General features: G+C 33.5%; 1 protein-coding gene and 1 pseudogene across 6 annotated transcripts in view; both read right to left on the reverse strand.

The window, feature by feature from the left end:
* The window catches only part of COL11A1 (collagen type XI alpha 1 chain), a 201109-nt gene that overhangs the window by 177207 nt on the left and 5359 nt on the right, over positions 1 to 18543 (reverse strand). For all 6 annotated transcript variants that reach the window (XM_033093033.1, XM_033093031.1, XM_033093032.1 and 3 more), the window contains exon 2: positions 1451 to 1618. In XM_033093033.1, the coding sequence (XP_032948924.1) occupies positions 1451 to 1618 (168 nt within the window). The remainder of the gene's footprint in view (positions 1 to 1450; positions 1619 to 18543) is intronic.
* LOC117014561 (superoxide dismutase [Mn], mitochondrial-like) lies at positions 15778 to 16349 on the reverse strand (annotated as a pseudogene).

Genomic DNA, 18543 nt, shown 5'->3' on the forward strand with positions numbered 1-18543 from the left:
TAACTTCTTGAGTATTTATAACGCTTTTCTATTAATCCATTATTCTTTGTTCTCTCTTGAAAATTCATTGCCCTTTCCTATTTTTGCAGTAATGTGCAGAAAAATAGAAAAGCAACTTAACTTTCACTATTTAAAACTTTTAAATTTGATTTTAAAAATATTTTATGGATTTAATAACTATTTTATTTTTATTTTCGAAGTCAGAAAAATTGTGCTTTGACATTCTTTCAATTTGTAGTTTATTACTTTTGTCCACTACAAATTAATGCAAAACAGGAAATATCTTGGAAGAAACAATAATTTATCAAAATACATGTACTTTTAAATGTCCTTCCATGAAAAATATATTATCTTGTTTTATAATTTTCAGTCCCTTTATTTATAATTATTCTATTGTTAGAAAACACTTTAATGTGTGAAAATAGAGAACTCAATTTCCTTCAGGTGGAGACAGTAGAAGATAATATGAAGAATTTAAATGATAAATTGGTTCTGAGAGGATCCCAAAGCACCAAAAGGGAATACTTGGTAATATAGACAATATCAGCGTGGGCAACAGACAAGACCTGGATTAAATATTGACCCCATGTAAATTGGACAAGTCAGAGGACTTCAGTGAAACTCAATTTCCTCTTCTGTTGAAGAAGGATGAGGATACTCAACTTAGTAAAGTTAAAAGGAAAAATAATTGACTACCCAATAGCAAGCAAGTACTTGTAACAAGTTATCCACTCAGAAAATGTGATGCTCAGAAATTGTCATTCACCACTTAACTCTCTTTTCCTACATTATCATGATTCTAGATAACTCATGTTATTAGGTCAATTAATGCCAGCATGGAAAGACAGAAAATATTCAGCATATATTTTTCAATACTATTATATAAACTTTCCAGGTAAAGACTGACAAAATCTCTTGTCCCAGATCTCCCTGTGATTTGTGACTAACTTTTATTATATTTGAGACACAAACAGGATCCAAAAACAATACAGAATAATATGTTCTATAACATCTGCTGAAGAAGTATTTCTTTCAGCAGAAGCATACATTAGTTTTAGAAAGACAGTCATTAAACATGTGCAAATCCACATGCCCATTAAATCAACCTGGGTAGTCATTGAGGGTGAAGTTCCCACATTCTCCCTAATGAATAAATTCTACACAATTATATGCAAAAATGAGTTAGACATAATGTTGTCTTTAAGTTTTGCCATCTTAAAATAAAATAATGAATTATTAAGTTTTTGAATTAGCATACCTTCTGTGATTGTGCTGAATTAAAATTGACAATTATTATTTTCATTAAGTCACCTTGGTGGCCACAATCTACTTGTCTGATGTATAAAAAAATCTCATTAACCCCCCCATAATTGTGCATTACATAGCATTATAAGTAGAAATAATAATAATTAACAAAATAATAGTAGTTGTAGTAATAAAGTGAACATACCTGAAAATAACTGTTTTGTTGGAGCACTGAGTTGTGCTTGCTTTGAAACTCTGTAAGCAGTATCTGAACCTTTTGAATTCTTTCTGTTTGTGCAAAAGCCCGTTGTTTTTGATATTCCCTCTGGAGAATTGTGAAAATCTAGAGCTTTTAGTACATCAACTGGAGCAGCTAAAAAATAAGTTAAAAATAAGAAAAACATCATTGAACAAATAATCTAATATTAAAAAAAAACAAGTATTTTTAACAGAGGAAACAGTTTGTTGTTCCACTTCTCAAATCTATCACTTGCCATGCTTCCTTAACATTTGTGTGGGGGGCTAAGGAATAGGATAGCAAGTAATATATAAACAATAACGTTCTCAAATACAAAATATCTCAAATCAGGAATCAAATTGTGGAAAGGCAAAACAGACTTGTATACATGTATTTATGCGTGAGTAGTGTGTGTATATGTAGATTTGGAAATTAAACCTACATATGAATTCACAAAATTTCTGATGCATCTGAATTCCAGTTTATAAAATCTTTAATCATCCTAAGTAATGGCATTATTTGGAATTAAAATGAAAGCTAGAATCTGTACATATTCCATTAATTTCTAATAGATTTACTATTCAACTATTCATAATCTAAACAAAGGTGAATTTAAAGATTCAAACTCAGTGAATGTTATCGCACAAATATTGAAATGTGCAGTTACTAAGCCATATTGTATGAACAAAGTTAAAAGATGTTAAAAAGAATACATCTTGAGTGCTTTTCTGTGTTAGTTATTTAAAAAGTGTAATGAGTATATTCGTGTGTGAATGTGTGTATGTGTCTAGATATAATTTTTACCCTCTAAATTTGCCAGAGTAACTTCATGGACATTGCTTTAGGCTTCATAATTTAGATTGAAAGTCCCTAGAAATGAGTAATTGTGTCTTTTTTTCCCCTTTTCTGTAGCCTTGCGGTGTCTAACACAGGCTTGTTTGTTGGCTAAAGCAAACATTTCCCAAATCCAACCCATTCCAGCTACCTCCTGTAACCATGAAGTGGTCAATATAAAATGAGTTTGAAATCTTTAACTTCCCCTTTGTAAGTGTAATCTTTTTAGATAAATGATGTTTTAAACAGTTTTGTTTGAATATAGTTCATATAATTTGCAATTCACCCATTTAAAGTATATAATTCACTGGTTTGGGTATATTATACTATTCATTTTTTTAATTGTGATAAAATACTCATACATACATAGTTAAATTTGCCATTTTAAACATTTTAAAGTGTACAATTTAGTAGTACAATTACATTCACAGTGTTGTGTAACCATCACCACTATATATTAATAGTTCCAAAACTTTTTCATCAACCCAAACAGAAACTCTGTAACCATTAAGTAATATCAGCTCATTGACCTTCTCTACTCAGGCTCTGGTAACCAATAATCTATTTTCTGTCTCTATGAAGTTGCCTATTTTAGAAATTTCTTATAAGTGAAACAGTACAATATTCCTCAAAACACTAAACATAGAACTGCCATATGACCAAGCAATTCCACTCTTAGGTCTATACCCAAAATAATTGAAAGCCCGGAGACTTAAACAAATACCTATATACCAATGTTTAATGCAACATTATTCACAATAGCCAAAAGGTGGAAACAACCAACGTTTTGATCAATACATGAACAGAATGTGATATATATATATACAATGGAATATAATTCAGCCATGAAAAGGAATGAAGTTCTGATACATGTTACGATATGGACGAAACTTCAAACATGACACTACATGAAATAAACCAGACAGAAAAGGACAAATGAAATTTTTTAGGCCCTCAACTTCCCTCATCCACAACTAAATATCTATTTAATTCACTAAGCAAGTCAAAAATGAATCGTGAGGTAACCACTGTTATAAAAACAGACTTTGGAATCCATATTACTCAATATATTTATATTCTATTGGCTTTTTATCTTTATTCAAAAGTAGAAATATTCAGAGTAGGCCATGTGTTGGCCAATGTATCACTGAGCATATCTGAGACATGGCCATTACCACAAGTACTTAGATTCTAATTAAAAAGGCACATTTATACCCCAATAAGCACTATGTAGGAGGAAGTATCTGTATTGATATAGATATACACAGCACTGTTTTGTTCAGAGGAAAAGAGATCACTTCTGGCCTAAAGTGAAAACAAAAATTATTGATTTGAAAAGTTTCAATGGTTAGTTTAAAAATAGAATTGCTATCAAATTTAAAAATACATTGGATTTTATAAATATACTGTTTTGGGGAGGATCTGATGAGAATGAAAATGGGACTGATTTTAGAATCATGAAATACCATCACCACAATGTACCACACTACACAAAGTAGAGTGACCTGCAATAGTGTTGCTCTTTGAAAACTACAGTTTCGACTAATATTTTTTTACAGTAACTATCAGTTTGTATACTTTGAAAGTATAACATGAATGATTAAATCAGTGCTCACGAGCAATGTGCATCTATCTGGTCATTTCCTTAGTTAATTAAATTTTAGGGGTACTGGCTTTCATGTATACAAAGATATGTGAATGAAATTTTATGTAATTTGCCTTTCAAAATATAACAAATGTACTTTCCTTTAATAATAAAGGTTCTGTCTACTTATTTCATCAAGCTTCTAAATGAAAATCAACATATCTTCCAAATTATTAAAAAGAAAAAAGTATTTTCTTTATGGAAATCAGACATTTTAACGAGATCATTCAAATACGGTAGTTTTTAGTTCAGGAATATTTAAGAGAATAATAATAGCACTCAAGAACATTTTTTACAGTAGCCCTGCTTGTAATTGTCAATTTTTTTTTAGGTCAATTGGACACCTGACTATCCTAACTTTCATTTCTCTTAACATAAAACTAAGACAATAATAACTATAATAGCTGCCATGTCCAGATTGCCTAGTATGTGTCAATCACAGGGCAGTTCTTCACAGGCTTTAACTCTCACAAACAATGCAAGGCCTATGTTCTTCTCCCCACGGTGCAGATGAAGGAATTGAGAACCAGAAAGCAAGCTAAGGATATGCCTAAAGTCTGTGCAAATATCAAATCTTGGCTTCTTCTACTCCACCACCCTCACTGCTATACCCTAGGAAAAAAGAAACAAACAAAACAGAAATAGACTCAGTGATATAGGGGGGGAAAAACCCAAAAAACTGATGGTTGCTACATGTGAGGGGGTGTGGGGGAGAATGTAAAGGGATTAGAAAGCACAAATTAATGGTCACAGTATTGTCACAGGGATGTGAAATACAATTTGGGGAATATAATCAATAATGTTGTAAAGATTATGTAGGGTGCAGATGGGCACTGGACTTATCAGGGAGATCACTCCATATACTGTAAATGCACTATACACCTGAAGCCTGACCAATGCACTATACACCTGAAGCTGAAGCTGACTAATATTGAACGTCAACTATAATTAAGTATATATATACATATATGTATGTGTATATATGTATTATATATACATATATATACATATATGTATATATATACATATATATACATATATGTATATATATTCGTATATATATACATATATGTATATATATGTATATATATAAAGAGAGAGAGAGAGCGAGAGAGAGACTCACGGGATGTAGAGTACAGCTTAGGGAATAGAGTCAATGGAATTGTAAGTGCTATATACAATGTCAGAGGGATAGTAGACTGGGGGGGAGAGGTTATCACTTTGTGAGGGGTGTAAATGTCTAACTATAACATTGTTTTGTACACCTGAAACTAATAAAAAAGAAAAAAGAAAAACCCTGCAAAAGGAAACTTAAAACTTAAATATAATATACTAAAATTATCTTGATCCAGTTAATTGATTCCTGATGTTTATATTGGCTTTAAATTAAACTCAATTCATGCTTCAGGTATATATTACTCTATTACTCTGAAGGAGACTGTTTCTAACAGCCATAGCATCTTATCTGTTTATTTTATCTTATCTTCTTTCTCTGAATCCATTAGGAAAAGTACATCTGAATAGGGTCAAGACTCCAGGATAGACATGAACACAGCTATAAATGCTGTAATTATTCTGAGAAGAAAAGGATGCAGCCTCATGGTCATGGTCCCAACCACGGAGATAAATGCTATTTAAAATGGACCACAACTTTTTTTCTCTCCAAATTATCTTTTAAAAGGATGACCTTTTCCAAGGGCACAGGTTTTGTCACATTCGTTCTTCCTACTTTGAAAGTAATGTGATGAAAACACTCTCCTACAGAATTCAAAATAGGGCTCTATTTTTAAAGCCTCACAAAGTCCTTTGTAGGGACACATGGTGTGGAATAATTAGTCACTCTTTGAAAAACAATTAAAAATAGGGACATCTAATAAATATTTCAACTAGTATTTTAAAAGGCATATCAAGTTACAAAAATGTAAAACTCAGTTTATCAGGTCTTAAAGATTTTTCATTTCAAATAAATAAATATTTAACAGCTTCTTATAATATGAATTCTATGGTTTTATACACAACACACACATGCCTGCAGGAAAACTATTCCTCATATTTTATTATGGAAGTGCAAGTGTTTAAAGATTAAAATCAGTATAGTAGCTTAACTGTATAGCTTAAATGTATTATAGCTTAACTCGATATATTTAAAAAAGAAATTTCCATATTCAAAGCAATTCATTAATATTTTAATTATTTCTGTGAAACCAATACAGACCAATACCAACCAGCACAATATTTTGTTCAATAAAATTTTTCCTGGCTTTTATTGTATACTTTTATTGTTTATTTAGTGGGACAATAGGACACCAGAGCCCAGTGCATTACTACAATAGCCATTTAAGTGTATTGCATGATTTTTCTTATTAATCTGCCTACCACAGCTTGAGTGAGCTTCCAAAACTCCACGTTTCATGTTAACTTGCTGCTTAAACTCCTTCAGAGAACCCCACTAACTTCCAGATGGCATGCACATACCTTGCATATAAATTCTTGATGAGCTGGACACACCCCCTTATCCTCCCAGTTCCACCCTACTGTATCTCCATCCTTTTATCGCCTTACCCCTTATCCCCTAATGCTTTCCTCACTCAATGCTCTAGCCATACTGGACGCAGACTTCCCAGAACCCACCATATTCTTTTTCCTGACGCTGGGCACTTATAAATACCATTCTCCCGTCTGAAACACTTAGCTCTACCCCACATGAGGATAAGTAGGATATAAGTGATGTGTAATCTCCTCCAGACAGCATTCCTTATCTCCCAATGCTGGGTTACATCTATTCATCTCTATCATAACACTTTTCACTCTTGGTTTTAATTATTTGCCTACTTCCCTTTTTTCCAAAATTAGAAGACAACAGGTATGTACACAAACACACATACCTCCCACCACACACAAACACACACACACACACACACACACACACACACACACACACACACACACACTATATGAAATACTGATGGAATTTGAAACAAAATAATGTGAAAATATATAGAAGCAACTTTCTCTAAAGTCCATAGGGCTCTCTTGTCTTGAAACAAAAATACCTGAGGGCCTAATACATCTCATCTATTGTCTTCTGCTGATCTCTTGAATGCCCCCATTCATTCATTGATTAGTCAGTACCATGTTTTTCATTCTTTCTCTCCTGTTACCTCCAGCATCGGAGTGGATTACTGATCTAATGTCTCACATTGCTTTGACTGTTTCATCTCCTCTCAACTATTTCACACGCTCCCATGGCCAGTAAGTAGTAAAGGGTAGCAATACATAGTGTTGACAAGCCAGAATGGTTCTAAATCCCACCTCTGACACTTGACATCTGTGTGATTTGGACACATTACTTAACTGCTTTGTGCCTCAGTTTGCACATCTATAAAATGAGAATAATATGGAATGAGAACTGACTCTGGGTGGTGGACACACAATGGGATTTATAGATGATGTAATACAGAATCGTACACCTGAAATCTATGTAATTTTACTAACAATTGTCACCTCAATAAATTTAAAGAGAAAAATGAGAATAACAAAAATATTTACCTAAAAGAATTTTGTGAAAACTGAGTTATAATAGTATTTGTAGCAATGCCTTAAAACAGTGGCTGAGAAAACTACACCTATGGGCTAAGACCTTCTTGCTGCCTATTTTTGTAAGGTACATAAGATAAGAATGGTTGAAAAAATAGAAAAGGAGCATAATATTTTGTGACACATGAAAAGTATAGAAAATTTAGATGTCAGCATGTACAAATAAGGTTTTTATTAGGATACAGTCACACCCATTTATTTATATCTTGTCCATAGCTGCTTTTACACTATGACAGAGTTATATAGCTATGACAGAGAATGCATGGCCCACAAAAGTAAAAACATCTATGGAGAGGAGGGCAATAGAAATATGGCAGCACAGATATAAGAGAGCACAGAGTTGAGGAAATAAAAATAGTCATAGTTGTCTGACAAGACATCAACACTGAATATATTTAGATGTCCAAATTCTCCTCAGCACTATAGCTGCTGAGGAACTCTTGAGAAAAATCACATCTCCTCCATGAATATTCACAGCCATAAACTCCAAGTGAGGCATCTTCACTAATTCCTATTCATTTCTCCAACCCCAAGTTTTATGCTCCAGCTGTAGTAAATTTCTTTCAGTTTATAAAAATGTACTATATTCCCTTTATTGGGGATTCTTTTTTCAATCCTCCCACAATTGGCTAAAGATGGTTGACTGATTTCTTTTCATCTCCTGGAAACTTTTAAAATACATGAATGCCTGGGTCCTACTCCAAAACTAATAATTAGAATGACTGGGGTGGGGCCCAGGCATTCATATGTTTTTAAAGTTTCCCAGATGAGTCTAATGGGTAGCCAGGGTGGAAACCTGGTGGACTCAGACTCAATCAACCTTTTAATCCCAATCTAAGCATGACTTCCTTCAGGAAATCATTACTTATGTATCCCAGGTTGTTATGTGACCCTCTCAAATGATTCCAACTGCCCTATATTCCCCTTGGATAACTCCACACTCTACTCTGTTTTCATGATTAATTATTTCATTTTCACTATAGGCTGTATGTTCCCAAGCGTGGTGTACGTCTAAATTATGGCCATGATTTCCCTGTTACACACTTATACCACCTCATATTCTTTCTCTCTCTCTCCCTCCCTCCTTCCCTCTGTCCTTCCCTCCCTCCCTCTCTCTTTCCTTCCCTCCTATGCTTATAATCTATTATTTAATGTTTGCCTCCCATAATAGATTGTAAACCCTCTGACAGCAAATATCAGCACTCCTGATATTCACTGTAGTATTCATAAACATCACGGGCTGACATAGTAAATAATCTATAAATATATTTTCAATGAATTAATGAATAAATGAGTGAATAAGTTGCTACATCCTGCCTCAGAGTTAAAGCTTAATTCTCACCAGTCTGAGAAGGAAAATAAAGAGTGTTGGAAGTGGCCTTTACAAATAGCACCTTGAAGAGCTTTCTAAATCTGGTCGTTTCCATTAGATTTAGGTATGGCAAAAACACAGGTCTGAAGAGGTCTTTCTAAAGTAGATGCTTTTTCCACTTCTAGAGAGTCACCGATCCTTACATCACAGGCAATACATGAAGCATATCATTATAGAGAGAAATAAAAATAAAATAAAACACAAAGAGTTATAAACCATCTCCCACCCAGTCCCAAAATGCTTTGCTGCTCTAGGTAAACTATCAAAAAGCCAGGAGTGCTACATTTACGTGGTAATAGGATGTAGGACTGACAAAAGACTAAAATGAAATAGAAGTGACCATTTATTATAATTTAACTACTACCAATACCCTGCTATATTTCAAAAATCACAAGAGCTCAGTAAAAAGTCTGAAGTGTAGGACATGACAAGTGAACAGACAAAAATTAATAACTCAGTTTCTGCAGCTGGAACTTCTCAACTTCTAACACAAATTCAACATTTATTATCTGTATGACATTGGGTAGGCCACTTACCCCTCTAAGACTTAGTTATTCAATTGATCCTCCTTTAGAGAATTAAATGAGTAAAGCATTCCCGAGGATAGTTAGTGCCTAACACATAGTAAGCACTCAATGAAACTAATATCTAAAGGCATTTTTCCTCAAAATTGCAACCATTTTGAACATCTCTACTGTTTCCAATGAGTGCCACCCATGTTTCCCCAGTTATAATTCACTTGATTTCGGTTATTCCTTTCCTCTGATGACCCTGAGAAATCTGTTTACAGTGGAGTAGAAGACTGAATAGTTTTGTATCTCTGAAGGTCTGTTACATATCATCCGTGAAAGTTGTGTAATGCTTATCAATCCTCCCAGCATGTTCTTAAATTATCCTAGGTAGTTACAACCTCAAGAGGTTTCCTGGAACTTTGACACCTAAAGCAACCAAATGAGTCTCAAATCTTTATTTTCATGTTCAATGCTCTATTACCACCCTGCAGCACAATTTGACATTAATTGACTGATGTCATTAGCATTTTCCTCTTTTAATATTTTTTCTTTGTATTGCACAGACATTAATATAACTATAGCTTAAACACAGTAACCCTGATGTGAGTTATTTACTAAAAGCCTTTAAAAAATTGTTGCAAAAATTGGTAAAAAGTTTTTTAAAAAAATAATATTTTAGTGTCTTTCTTCTGATACTCTTCCTTCCTTTATTTCAAACACACATATGCTATATACCAACCTTGTATTATAAACTAACATCAAGTATTAGAAAATAAAACATATTGACCTCAATTCTCCCATATTTAAAAAGATATGGAAGTTCATCTTTAAATAGCTATCTGGCACAAATAATGTCAGTAGAAATCACATAAATTTCCTATCTTCCAACACAACTTTTTTAGCTGAAATTATCAGTCTTTTCGCATGTGTTTTGTAATCTAATCTTTGTATTTTATAAAAAGTACAAAATGGGAGAAGTAAACTGCTGGAATACATTAGTAAATTTTAAGTATATAAGATTATATAAAGTGTAAACTTGTACAGTTTACATTAAGTACTCTTGGGCATGGCAAGTGTTTAGAGTTTATTTTCCTCCAAGGGGTTCTATGATGAAATTAAATGTTTTACTATTTTAAGCCTATATAGAGAGGATATACTTCCCTACAGAAAAAAAAATAGAATAAACTAAATATAATCATTTAAAGCCTCAAGTTTTTGATGGGCATCTTGGAAAAAAAATGGCTTTTTGATAATCAAAGAAAAGCATCAAATTGAGAATGACCATGGATAAAGACAATATAAAACAGTATCCTGGAGTTTTAGGGATTTCATTGTTAATTTCATCAAACCAAGCACTTAATAATCTATTGGTCCTAGAATTTTAGAAAATTTTAGAAAATAGAAATCCAATTATCAAATGTAAACTTACATTTCTTTATAATTACATTCCTTACAATTCTGTGCAAATACCAGTTTTTAAAAAAATAGTTACACAGTAAAGTTCAAAATTGGAAAGGTCAGAGAAAAAAATATATAGTGAAATATTTTGAAGTAGAACTAATGGAAAATGTGTGACTCCCATCAAAATCAATTGTATTCACCCCCAGTGTTGACAGTTTATTCTAATTATGTTCTATACAGTGGTTGGGAGAAATCCATAAAACATAGTATTTTAGATTTAGTGTTGATAGGGAACAATAAATGAATTTGCTTTGAATATGAGCATGTATATGCACATTTTCTTGACAGTATCTAATCTGTAATTGCTTTCTAGGTCTTCAGCTGGGAGTATCTCCCATCTGCTTTCTGGATAACACACATTATTGCTCTGTTAAACTGCAAAACAAAGTCTAAGTTCCTATTACAATATTTACACAACTATAACCTCTTAAAACAACTGAATCTATGTGCATGGTGTCTATCAAATAAGTCAAGTGTTTTACTATGTGTAATTTGGCTGTCATATTTACTATGTCTAAATATGTAAAATAAAATGAAAAACGATGGGAACTATTTGGATAAATATGCCCAAATAACTTAAGGCAATATTTGTACTACAAAATTATCTAGTTCTACATTTTATTTAAATTTAAATAGGTTATTACTTTTTTTATAAATAATATTTGATTAGTACTAAGGTGAAACCTAATCAGTAAATGAGTATAGGGAGCGCTGAGGAGGCATGGATATCAAATAAGAAGGACAGTTAAGGCCTCAATTAGAAGATGATGTTTGAGCATAGTTTAGAAAGGCATAAGAGGTTCCTCTAGCCTGATATTTTTACAGAATGGCATTCTAAGCAAAAGGACCAGCAAGTGCAAAGAACCTGAGGCAGAAGTTGGCCCCAGATGTTGGAGGAACTGAAAAGAGACAAATACACCTCCAACAAAGGAAATAAAGTAGGTATACAAAATGAGGTCAGAGAAGTAAGGGTGCGGGCATGTTGAAGGCAGATTGTATAGGTCCTATGGGATCTGCAAAGAGTTGGAATTTTATTCCAAGTGACATGGAAAACCATTCAAAGCTAAAGGGAGAGGAGTAACATGAGCCAACCAATTTTTCAGACCACTATGGCTACTGTGTTGAGAACAGTCTATAGGGGCACGGGGATGCAATCAGAGAGCAGAGAGGGAGGAACTGCAATCTTCTAGGTGGAAAATTCTGTTAATTTTGTTATCTTGACTGAAAGATGAAGTACTCAGTCAAATTGTAGATACATTCTAGAGACAGAGCAGGAGTTGCTGATAGGTTGGATGTGAAGTATGAGAAAAAAAGGAGTCAAAGCTGACTCCAAGATTTTTAGATTGAATATCATGACTGATTATGTTGTCATCACCTAAGAGAGAGAAAATTGTGAGATCGGTTTTCAGGAGGGAAGTTCTGCAATTCAGTTTTGGGCAGGCTAATTTTGAGATGACTTAATAATTGCCACTGGAAATGACTGAATAGGCAGTTGAATATCTGAGTCTGAAATTCAGGAGAAAGATTTGGGGTAGGAATAAAACTTTGGGAGTTGATAGCCCATCAATGTTATCTAAAGCTATAGTTAATAAAGATATGGTTATTTTAAAACTTTATTTGATATAATTTTCCCTGAAAGAAATCATTATGACCTAAAAACACTTATAATAAATATTTTATTCTCTCCAATAATCAAAATAGAAATATTGGTCTAATATATTAATCCTCAGAAATAAAAATCAGTATTTACCATTTATGTTCTAAATCATACTATAGTTTGGGTAATAAAAAGAAGAGTCACATTTTAAAATTTAAAAGCTGTTAGGCTACTTCTTTGTCTTATAACAGGTTTCATAAATATGTATACACATTTGCCAAACATACTCCCCTATAAAATAGGAAGATTATCGATTCACATAGTTTTCAAGCCTGTGATAGCCATAATTCTATATGAAGTGTGACTTAAATGTATTAAATATCACTGAGAAGTGCAGATGACTTTACAGTGGATTGGCTATTCCAGAAAAAGCAGCATGGTCCCAGTTCCCTGGGTATTTGTCAGAGGACCCAATGGTTGCAATCAACTGAAACCATTTGGTTGGATAGATATCAAAGGATGCACTGACCCTGACAGACTCCCTGTAACTTTTCATTAATCACATGATTTCATGCTATGCAGAATAATATATCCATATGGTCTTGTGTTACCCTGTTTTCCGGAAAATAAGACCTAGCCAGACAATCAGCTCTAATGCGTCTTTTGGAGCAAAAATTAATATAAGATCCGGTCTTATTTTACTATAATATAAGACCGGATCTTTAATATAATATAATATGATATTATGATATCATATCATAAAACTGGTATATATTGTATCATATCATATCATAAAACTGGTATATATTATATCATATCATATCATAAAACTGGTATATATTATATCATATCATATCATATCATATCATATCATATCATATTAAAGGCCTGGTCTTATATTATAGTAAAATAAGACCAGGTCTTATATTAATTTTTGCTCCAAAAGACGCATTAGAGCTGATTGTCCGGCTAGGTCTTATTTTCGGAGAAACACAGTATGTGGCCCCTGATCACTTCCCTGGCCCCAGCATTCTTCTAAAAACACACATACTCCATGAGAATAGTTTGGCATACTTTCTTTGTAGTAATGGTACCTAACACAGAGCATAGAAGAGAGCCATTTAATTTTCATGGTTATTGAACAGCCTCAATCCTGAAATCTCTCATATTATAAACGCTTACATGAATTGAAAGTTGAAAGCAGAAATAATATCAGAACTCTAAGGATGGAGAAGGAAATAACAAATGCCGGTTGAGAATGTGGTATTTGAAAAGTATGGCATTTCTGATTTGTAAGTGGCCAAAGCTATTAAAATATGTTTACCATTAAACTAAAATTATTTTCAGTACAACTATTTGGCTTTAATGTTGAAACAAGTGATACTCATTGATATTTAGTTTATTACATGCTGTGTAGAGGAGGATTAAAAGCAAGCATTATCTATATCATAATCAGTTGATCTACCTACATCAGTTTTTGCAGAGCACTGCTGATTGGCAATAGGGTATTTATCAAATGACTTGCACATAGCAGATAAATAACCTTTCACTTGACTTCCAGTTCTGTGTTATACAAGCTAGGCACATTCCCATTTTTGTGTATATTTATTTCCTGTTACAGAAAGTTTGTAGACTCTTGATTGTGCACCAAAATTATCTGCAGACCTTTATGAAACACCTATGCTTGGATTCCATACAAAACCTACTCAATCAAAATCCACAGTGATGGACTGAAATTAATTGCAATGTCAAGCCAGGGCTGATTACCTCTGTCCTCTTGACGTGTCTTTTAGTGAAAATTCCTTGCGTATGAGTTCATTAATTCATTCAATAAATATTTATTGGCCATCTGTTATACTCCAGGTATGTTGCTAGATGCCAGAATTTCTTATATAGATGAAAAAGATGCATTCCTTGCTTTCATTTTAGCCTGGTACTTTAGGATGTTATGCAAGGTCAACTACCCAGTCTTCAATTTTGAGGAGAGATATTCCTAGAGGAGATAATATCTAAATACTGAGTAAAAAGTAATGGTAAGCAGATTGAGAGTGTTCAAGGTAGAAATCATAGCTTGCCTGGAGGCAAAACATAGACTGACATTTACAGGAAATCATAATAATATCAGCCAATCTGTTCAGTATACTTCTGGAGACACTGGAAATAATTGATATACATAACCTTACACCACATGTCAGGTTGTTAGTTAGATTATGGAAGAGCAGTTCATTAGACCTGCAACTAACACCTGCATTTCATTCAACAAAGATTTATCAAATGCTTACTATGTGACAGGCTCTGTTCTATGTACTTGGGACACATTAAATAAAACAGATAAAGATACCAATCCTAGTGATTTTACTGTAACTAAAATTGCAATGGATAGGAATAAGGTATATAAATTTTTCCAAAACAATTCTATAGCTACTGTTTATTAATCGTATTAAGCACTTCAATCTTTATATACTCCTTGCTTAAAGATGGTACTTCATAATATAATTATATTAATAATATACAAATTAGTTTCTAACCTAAATAATTGTAAAGCAATAAATATAGATAAACTACTCTTTTTGATAATTATTAAGCAAAATCAGACAATCTCTAATAGCATACAAAACTGAAATAAAAGATTCAAAGATGACAGAATTTTCCCAATTATTACTTTTACAGATTGATATCACTGTTAGATTAAACTTTCTTGTTCACCAGTTGACAAGTAAAATGATGATTTATGTTGCTGTGAAAGCAAAAACATCACTTGATATAGTGTTTTTCCTCTACCTGATTACTATGTTAAAGCAACCTATAGTTTTAAAGGTACCACAGTCAATCAGTAACTTTAAATGTTTAGAGGCATCTTTGGGGAGAATGTGCAAAACTGTTTTCCAGATAAAGAAAGCTACAGAGAAATCCCAATTCATTCGCTTTCAGAGAATGAGTAAAGAAAAAGGGAATGAGGATCTAATTACTGCTAAGGATATGGCATGAAGAGGTCTCTTCACACCATTCCAAGTTAACTAGATTTTAACCTCGTTCCAGTCTGCTGGGCAAAGTAAGAAGGTAATTAATTATCTAAATAGTGACTATGTACAACATATACTGTGCTTATACATCGTATACATCTTGGTAGAAACTGGGGACAGAAATAAAACGAAATCACATTCATTACCCTCCAGCAATTCATAGAGGAAAACTAGCATAAAAATAAGTAATTTTTAAAATAACTATATATATATATATATATATATGTATGTATATATATATATAATTTTTTTTTTTGCAATCCATGCATCTTCCAGTTATAGACTCCCAGTAGATTACATCCCAGACAGCTTTTAGATCATCAGATCTCACACTTTTATACTGAAGGTTATAAGCATACGCCCATACATCAATCCCCCAAAGTGGAATAAGACTGGTTGTTTCCTGTAATGGATCCTGATTACGCAGCAATGTGTGAGTGTTTAATGAAACCAAGCCAACCCTAATCTGAACCTTGAAAGCCAACAGATTCAGCTGTCAACTTCTCCTTAACTTAGTCAAAGGAAACAAAGTAACATCTACTGGCTTCTAGTAATTTCTCTTTGGGTTTTCCACCATCATTAGGACTTAGGTTTGTACATAAAATGGTAAGAGTGACATGGCCTCCACCTGAAGTTTAATGCAGGCTGAAGAGCTACCTGTATTCTAACATCAACTTTTACCAGGACCTCTTTATGTATCTCCTTGGAGGCATTCAAGTTATTCACACAAATGACATGATGTTTACTGTGTTGCAGCCGCATGATCTGTGCATTAATATTAGACCCCAGGGTGCCATAATTATAAGGTAAGTCAGAGAGGCTGTGTAAAAGCATTAAAACCACCATAAAATAAACATGGACAGTGATGAAAATCAAGAGCTCTGGAGATTGTCTGGGTTCAGATCCTGGGTCTACCACATAGTAGCTGTGTGCCTTAGACAAGATAACTAACTTCTCTGTTTTTCGATTTCCTCATGGGTAAAGTGAAGATTTTAATATTAGCTTACTTCCAGAGCAATTGTCCGAATAAAGTGAGATTCCATATGAAATCGTGTTTACAACAGGAGCTGGTACATAATAAGTGTGCATTCAGTGTTGGATCTTACTATTATTTCTGCCTGGAGATTTGAAGCTTGAGCTCAATCTTGAAGTATGGAAATGTAATTGCTAAATGGATGAGTAGGGAACAGATATTTCAGGAAAAGAGAAGAGTGTTAAAGACAGGAGATGCTACACACATGAAGTTTAACATGGCCGAAGAGCAGGGCAAATGGGAGTGGAGTTGCAGCAGGTGAAATGGCTGGTCACGAGGGGGTCACATCCTGAAGGGCATTCTACGTCATGCTCAGCCATTTGGACAATACATTTATTCTCAAAACCAGTGAAGAATGTTGAAGACTCATCAGCAATCAAAAGGAAGAGTGACAGCAAGTACCTACTAGGCTGTACTCCACTGTTAAGTCTAAAGAGAGAAGTCAGGGAAATGCTACTTTAATGTTTATGCCTCTTTTTCTCTGCAGAGCTATCTAAGAGCACAAAGTACAAAAGTGCACTAGAACTTATTAGCTTTGTCAGGAATGGCAACTACTGCTCTTTCTGGCAGTCATCCTTTCGGGAAGGGAGTGAGGAAGGAAAGCCAACTACCTCATACAGTCTAAGGTTCACTCCTTTAAGCCCGGATGTCAGTTTACCAGTTAGACAGAGGAAGGAAGCTTCCACTGACACTCTATGCGCTCAAGTTCTATGAATAGAGACGTTCATTTGCCTGTACAGTACAGGGCCATTCAAGAGCAATTAAATTTGGTTAAAATAAGAAAGAAATGCTTTTTAAGGAAAAAAAGAAGGTTTGAGGGGATTGCAAAAGTTGATTGTGCTAAAGCACTTTTACACAGGTTTGTTTTAGTTCTCAATTGTCAAGTCGTATTTAAGCTGGTCTCTTACTCTGAAATATGATAACCTTTCTTTTCTCTGAGTTCTTTCTCTTAAATTAATAGCACTGTCTCTAATTCCATGCGCAGCAAGCAAAGAGTTTATTTTACCAGATAACAGTAGGTCTGGTGATCAGCCAATGTCTAAAGAACCACTAGCCAAGTCAGTAGTAGGCCAAAGACTGCAACTGATAAATAGATATTACTCACTAAATCACTTTAAAATTGACTTTCATCTTCTCTACCAACTAATATTATTCATGTTGAATTCTAGCATAACTGAAAGTAGGAGGGAAAAAAAAAACAAAAAACAAAAAAACCACTTATCTATAAAATCATGTTAGGATTTTGAAAGGGGAAATAAATAAATTAGATGCATTATAATATAAAAAGCAGTTTAAAATGGAAAAACAAACACACAAAAAACTTAGGTTCTAAATTAAATTGCAAGAGAAATTAGAAGAGAAAAGTCCAAATGTAGGGAAGTCATCATAGTATACTAAAAGCTACACTGAAACCTGCATTTAAAGTTGACTCTTCAGTAAGAGGACTTAGGGAACACTACAACATTTTATAGCATCTGTGTATACCTCCTTTCTTCTTTGCTAAGGAACAAAACTTCAATGGTCCAAAAAAAAAAAAAAAAACAGTTTGGTTTCCTCTCACCACTCCCAGCTCAGGTCACATTTCCCCAGTATTAAGTGAGGGAAGTAGAGGAGTAAAAGCAGAAATGCAGATCAGCTCTCAACTCCCACTTTTCAATTGCCTTGAATTCCTAATGATTACACCAACTGCCCTTAATTGTGTCTTCAAAGGTAGGGAGGGAAGAAAAGTATATTTAGAATACAACAAAATTCAAGCTTTTAAATACCAAAATGTAATCATTAAAATTACATAAAATGATAGGGATGGCTCAGTATTTATAAACCATATGTTCATATGAATTGTTAGAATTAATTATAAGTATAAATATTAGCTTCCACAGTACCTTTTTCAGGACCCTAAAACATGTACTGCTTTTCCCTAAATACAGGAAAACTCTTCATTTGGTAGAAATATTAGCTCTACCACAGTGCTGCCAGCATAACAAA

Source organism: Rhinolophus ferrumequinum, chromosome 22 (assembly GCF_004115265.2).
Source record: "Rhinolophus ferrumequinum isolate MPI-CBG mRhiFer1 chromosome 22, mRhiFer1_v1.p, whole genome shotgun sequence".
NCBI lineage: Eukaryota > Metazoa > Chordata > Mammalia > Chiroptera > Rhinolophidae > Rhinolophus > Rhinolophus ferrumequinum.